The 10,522-nt window shown below is 31.3% G+C and overlaps 1 protein-coding gene across 2 annotated transcripts; it reads left to right on the forward strand.

Moving 5' to 3' along the window:
* Positions 1-3,251: 3,251 nt before the first annotated feature.
* LOC105117647 (mitogen-activated protein kinase 15-like) lies at positions 3,252-8,957 on the forward strand. 2 transcript variants are annotated; one of them, XM_011015378.1, is made up of 10 exons: positions 3,252-3,903; positions 4,894-5,302; positions 5,508-5,635; positions 5,758-5,817; positions 6,054-6,203; positions 6,331-6,486; positions 6,570-6,781; positions 6,959-7,060; positions 7,149-7,309; positions 8,090-8,957. In XM_011015378.1, exons 1-10 carry the CDS (start codon positions 3,880-3,882, stop codon positions 8,380-8,382), a joined length of 1,695 nt encoding a protein of 564 aa, XP_011013680.1. In that variant the 5' UTR covers positions 3,252-3,879; the 3' UTR covers positions 8,383-8,957. The 2 variants fall into 2 exon arrangements, with proteins under 2 accessions (XP_011013680.1, XP_011013681.1); XM_011015379.1 differs by having other exon boundaries at positions 8,093-8,957.
* The last annotated feature ends 1,565 nt before the right edge of the window (positions 8,958-10,522 follow it).

Genomic DNA, 10,522 nt, shown 5'->3' on the forward strand with positions numbered 1-10,522 from the left:
AAAAAAAAAAACTCATGTTTTTTCAATGTGGGATAACAAACCTTTTAGTTTAAATACTTCAACTTAAAAGGATAATATAATATCTTTTCAATGTGAGATTTGAAACCTTTTCGTATATATACTCTATGTTCTCAAGAAAAAATTCATGTTTTTTCAATGTGGGATAACAAACCTTTTAGTTTAAATACTTCAACTTAAAAAGATAACATAGTATCTTTTCAATATGGGATTTGAATCCTTTTCGTATATATACTCTATGTTCTCAAGAAAAAATTCATGTTTTTTCAATGTGGGATAACAAACCTTTTAGTTTAAATACTTCAACTTAAAAAGATAACATAGTATCTTTTCAATATGGGATTTGAAACTTATTAGTATAAATACTATATATTTTCAAGAAAAAAGTGATGTTTTTTCAAGAAAAATCATGCCTTTTCAATGTAGGATAAATTTTTTTAAAAAATATTCTTTTAAATTTCATTGTTTACAATATGTATAATTTATATTTATATAGATTGTTTTATATGAAATATTAAAACTTTATTTTTTTTTTTAATTTTTCCGGGTCAACCTCTGGGCCGGGTTTGATAACTATGGTAATATAAATCATAAAAATCAAATGCCTTTAACAAATATTCTTATAAGTGAAATTTTTTATGTTTAGGGTATTGATTTTATGGGTGCATTTCCTTCTTCTTTTGACAATCTTTATATCCTTCTTGTTGTTGATTATATGTCCAAGTGGATTGAGGTGAAAGCCACAGAATTAACGATGCTAAGGTTGTTTTAGATTTTGTTAGGGCTCACATATTTGACAGGTTTGGAATCCCTAAAGCTATCATTAGTGATTATGACACTCATTTTTGCAATCGTTTAATGGAAGCATTGTTACGCAAATATCATGTGATTCATCGGACTTCAACAGCCTACCACCCTCAAACAAATGGCCAAGCTAAAAATTCAAATCAATAAATGAAGTCTATTTTGGAGAAGACAGTGCAACCTAACCAGCGAGACTAGAGTCTACGATTTACTGATGCACTTTGGGCTTATCGGACTACTTACTTTGGGCTTATTTTTCTCAAGTTTATTAAACTAATAAGGAACAAATCTTACAAATTAAAACGTTGAAAGAGAATGAAATTGAAAAAAAAATAATTTCATAAATTATCTCAAATAAAATAAATAATAATAAAAATAATAAAGATCAAATTAAAAAAAAGATGAAGAAATTAAAATAATAATAATTAATATTTTATAAAGTATTTCAAATAAAATAAGTAACAATCAAAAGAATGAAGACCAAATTTGATAGATAAAAAGTTTCAATAAAAAAATAATAGGAGAAAAGCAAATAAGAATTATAAAAATGAGGACCAAAGTTAATATACAAATTAAATTTTAAGAAATAAAATTGAAAAATAAATATTCAAAACAAAATATATATAGCAATCAAAAGTTTAAGGATCAAATTTGATATAATTAACAAATAATGACATTTCTAAATTTTTCACAACTTCCGGAAAAGTGTTTTCCTCCCAAAGTCTCAGGAAAACACTTTCCTGAAAACTAAGTCAAATTTTTTTTTGATAGGAAAATGTTTTCTGTTGACCAACTTTCCTAACAACAAACAAACATAAGAAAGTTTGAAAAGTGATTTCTCAAAAATCAATTTTCAGAAAACAAGCACAGCCAAAAAGAAAAAACACTTTCTTGAAAACCAAGCCAAATTTTTCTTTAACTGAAAAATATTTTTCATTGACCGGAAAATATTTTCTGTTGACTAACTTTCCTAATGGCAAACAAACACGGGAAAGTTTGAAAAGTATTTTCTTGGAAACTACTTTTCAAAAAACAAACATAACCTTAATGTGTTCTTTCCAATGATGCTGGGTGCATAGCTAGCAAAGAAGTGTTTAAGCTACAATGAACCTTTTTCTCACTCTTCTCTTTGCTAAAAAATGAACATGTCTTTTCATTAGTTTTTTTGTATCTTTACTAGTCTTTATCTTTTTTATTATTATTTGTTTTGTTTTAAATTTTTTAATGATTTTTTTCTTCATTTTCGTCCCTCGTTATTAGATTTTAATTAATTTATATATAAAAATTGATCCCTATTCTTTTGATTTTTGTTTATTTTTAACTCGTTTTCTAATTGAATTTTGTTTTCAATTTCATTCTGTAACATTTGATATCATATTATTTTAATATCAAATTTAGTTTATATTTTTTTTATTGGTATTCTTTTGTTTAGGAGCCTTATTTTATTGCATTTTCTTTTTAATTTTGTCCTTTAATATTTTATTTTGTTGTTTTTTTAAGTCTACTTTGTTTGAGGCTTGTCAGGTGCTCATGGCCAAAGCCATAAGTCTCGAAGGTTAATATAGGTTGAATTTGGTCTTTTTTAGGATTATTTTTATTTTTAATTTTTAATTTTATCATTTAATATTTAATTTATTAAAAATTAATATTAGTGTTTTTTCTTTCTATGAGATTTTCTTAATCATGTGTCCATGATTATCAGGTTAGCATCTTAACTTGTGTTTGCATTAATTGTTTTTTAATTAATTTTTTATTTTATTTTTGAATATTAAATTAATTTTTAATTGAACTTAAAAGTTTAACCTAAATAGGCTCATGTTGGGTTTTTTCTTCTTTTAGTATTTTTTACTTTGTTATTGTTTTGTGACTTTATTTATTATTATTGTTTTTTATATTATTTAAATTAGTTGATCTTATTAAACCTAATCAAGTTAATAACTCAAATCTTATTTTTATTTTTATTTTTTAACAATTGTATCATCTTGATATTTTTTTATATTGTAAAAAAAATAAATTGGTTCACACTCCTATCTAGTCTCATACATAATAATATAAAAAAGATTGATTTTTTTTAGAAAAGTTGAGTGGAAAAGATGACATTAGGCGACAAAAAGTAATATTTATTTATTTTTTCTAATTACAATCCAAAATTACCTTTCTCAATATTGAAGAAGAAAAAAAAAAAAATTCAATTTTTCATTCCTTATTTATCTCCATAGTCAAAACGTCATTGATTTTTGTTTTATAGTTTATTTGGTATTATTATAATAATTATTTTTAAAATTTTTTTATTTAAAAATATATTAAAATATTATTTTTTAAGTATGTTTTATATTATTATATTAAAATAATTTATTTTTTTAAATTAATTAAAAAATATTTTTGGACGGTGAAGTTACTTAAAATTTTCTCTCCTCTTCTGTTGATTGAGATGCAAAAGCATTTTTGCAAACGAACATAACTTTTGCAATCATGCTCCTCTCTTACATTACTTTTATTGTTTCTGAACGACAAAGATACTTCCCTGTCTTTAGATTCTTCAAAATTTAGTTATATCCGCTATATATTTTTTTGAAAGCACTCACTTCACCTTGATCCGTTCTCTCTCTTTTCCAGCTAATACATTTTTAGTCTCCCCCGCCAGGTTTTGGCCACACATTCTCTTTATCTTGTCCCTTCTTCTGGTCTTCGTTCTTTGTTTTAACTTAAATCTGGCTACTTTAGCTTCGATGCCTCAAAAATTCTTTTCGTTTCTTTACTAACCCCGCCTTTTCGTTCTTTGTTGATCTTGCCATAATAGTGTGTATTTTATTTTCTTTAGGCTGTTTAGTCCTCTGGGTCTCTTTTGCTCTACTGGTAGATTGTGATCCCAACTATTGGTTCTGGTTTAAGGTTTTCAGTTTTGGCTTCTTGGTGCTCCTTTTTTTTTTTTTTTGCAGTGAGGTTGAGAATTCAGAATGGCTGGTCCTCGTTTTTTTGTGTGATTGGAGTTGGGGTTCGTGCTCTCTCTTGTTGATTTATTAATTTGAAGATTGTTGATGCATTCTTTCTAATAAGATGCAGCCCGATCAGCGCAAAAAGGTAAGCAATCTAGTCATCATCTTTTGCAAGTAATTTTTATGAATATAAATTTCCATATCTGTGCACTTTTTGGACAATATCAAATTGGTTGTTGTGGTTACTGTCTTGTTAAAATGCATCCAACTAGGCTTGGGATTGTGATTAGTTTCATTTTTCACCATGATCCTGTTAATCATTTTTGTGATCCATATTTATTTGTATTGGGTGTATAGTTTCTTCACACCAAGGTGTGGAGGAACAGCTATCATGTTCATGTCTGTTTCTTTGACACATGCTTATGTTTTCCTGTTGCAAAATTGTGGCAGGTCCCACTATAATACTATTTCCAAGTAATTCAATTCTTAATTTTTTTTTTAAGAAAAAAAATGTTGTAATACAGAGGCACTGCATGTCTTGAAATAGGAGGAGGTGTCAACCACATGTACGCTTGTTCTTATCCTTTTTCTTTTTCACTTGGGTTTTGGGGGTAGGGGGTTAAATTCATGAAGATATTTCCATGTTCTTATCGTAATTCTATTTCTAATTTACTTTTACTGGAGGTCGGATTTATAAATCTCATCTACAGCAGTTTACATTCTTGTTGACAGACTAGGGGAGCAGTTTTTCTTCGTTAATATTTGAACTCTTCTAATCATAATGGTGTGAAGTATAATGTAGACCAAATAATTGCTCTACACTCAATAATTAAGTTGTGGATCAATTTAATTGTTGGGTAAGCAGGGGTAGATTAGGATGTTGAATGAAGCAATTTGAAGTGATCTTTTCAAATGCTTGCAGTGGTGTTTGGAAGATGCATGTTATGTTAATGATGTCAAACATGTTTACTTATGCTATGTGTGCATACGCAGCAAAAAATACTTGGTATAGCTAAAATGGGGTGGGAATACTCTTTAAATAATATTGCAAGTCGGTTTGATTGTTATTGTAAATTTCTTCTTGAGTGTTTTTTTTCGTGTCCATGATTTGGCGCATTTGAACGTGGTATTGCAGTCATCCGTGGATGTAGACTTTTTCACAGAATATGGTGAGGGGAGCAGGTACAAAATAGAGGAAGTGATCGGCAAAGGAAGCTATGGTGTTGTGTGCTCTGCATATGATACCCATATTGGAGAAAAAGTGGCAATCAAGAAAATCAATGACATCTTTGAGCATGTCTCTGATGCCACCCGCATCCTTAGAGAAATTAAACTTCTTAGACTCCTGCGTCATCCAGATATTGTGGAGATCAAGCACATTTTGTTGCCTCCTTCCAGAAGGGAATTTAAGGACATATATGTTGTTTTTGAACTAATGGAATCTGATTTACACCAAGTTATCAAAGCAAATGATGATTTAACTCCAGAACATTATCAGTTTTTCCTTTATCAGCTTCTTAGAGGCCTCAAATACATACACACAGGTGATTGACTTGGTTTCTTGAAGTTCTATCTGTAAAATATTGATTTTTTTTTCGTACCCTACTTTTTCACGGGCTCACTCATTGTGTGGTGCAGTATTGCTACATGCTGACACTCAGCATGTGTAGAAATATAACGATCCGGTATTTGCTGATTTATTATTATGATTATTCCAACATAATGTATTTTTTTTTAATGGTGTTGCAGCCAATGTCTTTCACCGGGATCTGAAACCCAAAAATATCTTAGCAAATGCCGACTGCAAGCTCAAGATCTGTGACTTTGGTCTCGCAAGAGTTGCCTTTAATGATACCCCAACTGCCATTTTCTGGACAGTAGGTTTTCTCTTGGCTTGATATAGCATTTTAATTTCCATATAAGAGGGTCCCTGTGATGGTTTCAAACGTTGATTTTCATTCATTTAGGGTTTTATTATTTCCTTTTCTTTCGGTTTCAGGATTATGTTGCAACAAGATGGTACAGAGCTCCGGAATTGTGTGGATCATTTTTCTCAAAGGTGCCATGACCATTACCACCACCAATTTGTTACAAAGTTTTATGTATCTCCTTTGACTATACTGGCTTTAATTGCTTCTCCCCTTGCATGGTTATTCCAGAACACCTTGAAATTATAATCACTACTTGCATGGTTCCTTTTGGGAGTTGGAGAGTTGTAAATAGTTAATGTTATCATATTCCAACTTACTTCCTGTAACAGTTCTTTTAGTCATCACTTCTGTTTTTCTTTTTCAGTATACGCCAGCAATAGACATATGGAGCATTGGATGCATATTTGCTGAACTATTGACAGGAAAACCTCTTTTCCCTGGGAAGAATGTAGTCCATCAATTGGATCTGATGACTGATCTTTTGGGAACGCCAACACCTGAAGCCATTGCAAGGGTATATTTCATGTGATAAGCTTTCCTTGAAACAGAACTGATTGTTTTGTCATTTACAACCTGTGTTTTTCCTTATTTTCATCCATGCAGTTGCTCTGTGTGCTGAAGTATTGGTATTATATGAACAGGTACGCAATGAGAAAGCTCGAAGATACCTGAGCAGCATGAGAAAGAAGAAGCCCATTCCATTCTCCCAAAAGTTCCCTAATGCTGACCCCCTTGCACTTCGTTTGTTAGAGAGAATGTTGGCATTTGAACCAAAAGATCGGCCTACTGCTGAAGAGGTAAATTTTGATACCTCTTCATCTTCACCTTGATAATGTGCCTCTCTTCTTCTAAAAGTGCATATTGTACTGCATTTTGTCAGGCTCTTGCAGATCCATATTTCAAGGGCTTGGCCAAGGTTGAGAGAGAGCCTACTGCGCAACCAGTTACCAAGATGGAATTTGAATTTGAGAGACGAAGGGTAACTAAAGAAGATGTACGAGAGCTTATATACCGAGAAATTCTTGAGTATCATCCTAAAATGTTGAAAGAGTTTTTAGATGGTTCAGAGCCAATTGGGTTCATGTATCCAAGGTATTGGTGTTGTAAAATTAAGATTCTTGGTTTGTATCATCATACTTGTTAAAGCATATGCAGTATTCCATATGCTTGAAGTGAAGTATCAGCGCAAATTCGAGATTCCTGTTAGATTCAAGGTGTTTTAGTGTCCCTGTGAAATAAATTATTAAGTTGTGAATTTTTCCATTGCAGTGCTGTTGACCATTTCAAGAAGCAATTTGCTTACCTTGAGGAGCACTATGGAAATGGTGCTCCTGTTGCTCCACCTGAGAGGCAGCATGCATCATTGCCCAGGTATCCCAATTCATAAAGTGATTCAGTGCTGCCTCCCATTTATATTCGGGATTTTGTCAACTGAATTGATAAAAATTCATGCATGCAGGCCATGTGTATTATATTCAGATAATGCAATACAGAATTCGGCAGAAGTCACCAATGATCTCTCCAAGTGTTCTATCAAAGAAATTGAGAAGCCACATGTAGACAGGAGTGATGGGATGCCAATGACAAGGCTTCCTCTTCAAGTTCCTCAAAGTATCCAAGGTTTGCAATAGTTGCATCTAGTTTAGCTTCATCTATTCTCATCTGCTCTCTTTGATGTCTTACTGAATTTATAGAAAATCAAATATTTTATACTACATTTTTGTTTCTCTTTCCCTCGTAGAAACCTGTTGTCTACAAAATTTGAGGGAGAAACCATTGTGAATCTTGTTTGTAATCTTCATCTTTTGTCTGATTCATTGGCTGACCAATTAACTTAGGTTTTCCTGACGTCTTTTAAGTGATTTGGTTGGCATGGTATAAAATATTTGAGTTAATGCACACAGCTTTTAGGAAGTCAACGAGGTTTTGCATTTACAAATACATAATTCAGTATGAGAAATTATAGTGGCTACTTAAGTTCTCAAGGAACTGAGTGTTTGATGTGTACATGTGATCTCGTCTGTCATCAAATTGTTTGATTTTACTCCCTTTTGCTCTATTAAGGTATTGCTGTTGTGACTTGCATTTACTAGATGTTAAGAGACAAATGTTCAGAAGCACAGATGTTTTGAAGTTGATCATTCAATCAACGTGCCTTGTTATTTGAAATGTAGAAATATTTTTGAAAAATGTAGTGCGTAGCAAATATTATGTGCATCTTTTTCTTCTTTTCTTGGTGAAAATCCATGGACCAGGATGTATGCATTTAAGCAATGTGCTGTTGAGCTGATGCCTATGTAGATTGCTACCTTTCTCATCTCTTTCCTTTTAAACCTTGTTGCTAGCCTATTGACATATGCGATATACTGATGACTGTAATTTGAATGCCATTCTCTACAGCAGGTGCTGCAGGATCTGTGAAAGTTGCAAGTTCAGTGCTGCGTTACAATAATTGTGGAGCAGCAGCAGCAGCAGCAGAGAATCTTGACCAGCAAAGGATGGTCAGGAATCCAGCTATTTCAACTCAATACGCCACTGCAAACTGTTCATATCCAAGAAGAAACCCAGCCTGTAAAAATGAGAGGGGAGAAGATGAGGGGGTTGAAGGCCCCAATGGATTGCAGCCAAAGCCACAGTATATGGCAAGGAAACTTGCTGCTGCCCAAGGTGGACCTGGAAATCACTGGTACTAATGGTGCTTTTCTCTGTGGCGACCCAAAGTGTTGACTGCCTACGTCCAACCTAATGGAGGCGGTTATCAAATAGCATCCACAGATAGATCTTCTGCCAGTGCAAAATACATCAGATTCAAATGCTGTCATGTAGCAGTGCTTTCAACCAGCTCAGGCTCTTCAAAAGACATGTCTGGGGCTTCTGTTGAAAGAAGTTGAGCTGCAAGTTTTCATTCAGATCACTGATTTAAGGTTGAACAGGTTCGTCAGTGGTTAGGATCCATGACGTTTTGCAGTCTGATTTAGCTCAATAACCAATATAACAAAGAATGTTTGATATCGCAAGTGTGGAAAGGGCAAAGTGATTGGTTGACTAGCTTAGTCTTACTGTTTTCTTTTTTAAAAATAAGCTATTTCTTTCCCCTTGTTTGGGGTTTTCAATCTGAAGGTTGTATCAATCTGTTTGTTATTTTGTATTCGGAAAAAGGATACTTGGTCTTTGGTCTTGAATATTTGTCTCAGCAACTGGAAAATTTGGCCATAACTTGATCAAAAGGAGAATTAGGATGCAATGAAATTTGTTGTCATTATCACTACTTAATCTGGCTGTTTGTTATCTGTTTCTTTCATGCAGAAAGTTAGTAAATACTTGTAGTTTTTGTATAGCAGCACTGCTGAGTTTGTTGCAATGGTTGTGATTTGGAAAAAAATAAAATGGTTGTGGTTTGGAAAAAGAAAAAAAAGTTTAGCAAAATATATATTAAAATATATATTTGGTTAAAATTATGATTTAACAAAAAATATATGTTAAAGGTATTTATGTAAAATTATAGTTGAAATTGATGTTAATAAAATGATAAGAAAAAATATCTATTAAATTTTTATTTTGCAATCACATTAATATATATTTGATTATTAATATGTTAAAAAAATAGTAATGTGAATTATAACATTGGTTTTATTGTTGTATTTAACTTGTTGTAATTTCATTACGAACATAATTGATGCATGAATGCCTTATTTTTTATGGATTTTATGAATGTGAAATCATATTGGTTAAAAAATCTTATGAATGTGAAATCATATTAGTTAAAAAATCGCTAGCAATAAAATTAGGATGATGATAAAATTTTATCACCATCCTAATTTTATAAATGCCACATTTTTTTTATTTTTTTCTAATATAGTTATGTAATATCATGAATGCTACTACAATTTAAATTTTTATTTTGTAAGGAAACAAAAACATATTCTTTAAAATTCTTCACATTTCTTTTCACACTTCAAAATATGTTCTTTTATGCAATGTATTGAAGAATAAACATGATAAAAAATTTATTCCTGAGTTCATAGTTGTCCTTGCTGGTGAGATTCTACATAAACCTAAAAAGCCACACTTATTAGGATATCTCAAATCGATTATATGATATTTCACCGCAATAACATATACTAATACATATCAACCCACAAAAATCATCAATGATTTATTACATGTTTTAATTGAGCTAATTTTAAGGTCCAAAACAAAAACATTAAAGAAAGCATTGAATGAGCTTGTTTTATAGGTTTCAATCAAGGCTAATAAAGATCCATTGAAGCATCAAAAAGGGGTTTTAGTATATTTAATTCAAGTGCAAGAGGGGTCCAATCCAATCTTATTTGGGCTCTGAAATTTCAATGACAATTTCCTTTAAGTTTCGGTTAGCCTTGTCCTTTATGATTCCGTGTATTTTATGGATTCCATAGTAATTGTGTTAAAACTAAATGCTCCTATGGTATGTGGAAACATTAATTATTTCTTTTATGTATTAAGATTTTGTATTAACAAAAGTAACATAAGAGTCCATGCTTAAAGAGAAAACAAAGCAATACGAACCAAGTTAGGTTTTAATTTTGCCTTAAAATGCATAATGATCAATTTTACAGTATCAGAAATATCTCTTAAATGGTATATCATATTGATCTAAACTTTATAGGGATATACTAGACAAATGAAACTTGTAAGCCCCTAAAAAATGAATCATTGAATTTAATTAATTGAAGAAAAGACCATTAGTGAGGAGTGTAATTCTTAACTTAAAGTGTGAAGGTAAACATAAGTAAAAAGAGAAGAACTAATTGTATAAAGATGAGAGTACGGCTTAATGTGAGAAACATAAAG

This window comes from Populus euphratica, unplaced genomic scaffold (genome assembly GCF_000495115.2).
Source record: "Populus euphratica unplaced genomic scaffold, PopEup_1.0 scaffold1461.1, whole genome shotgun sequence".
NCBI lineage: Eukaryota > Viridiplantae > Streptophyta > Magnoliopsida > Malpighiales > Salicaceae > Populus > Populus euphratica.

Coding starts and splice junctions, on each gene's coding strand:
- LOC105117647 (XM_011015378.1), top strand. CDS start 3,880: ATGCAGCCCGATCAGCGCAAAAAG. Junction 5,818..6,053: donor GTGGATCATTTTTCTCAAAG/GTGCCATGACCA, acceptor TTTCTTTTTCAG/TATACGCCAGCAATAGACAT. Junction 7,061..7,148: donor CAGCATGCATCATTGCCCAG/GTATCCCAATTC, acceptor TCATGCATGCAG/GCCATGTGTATTATATTCAG.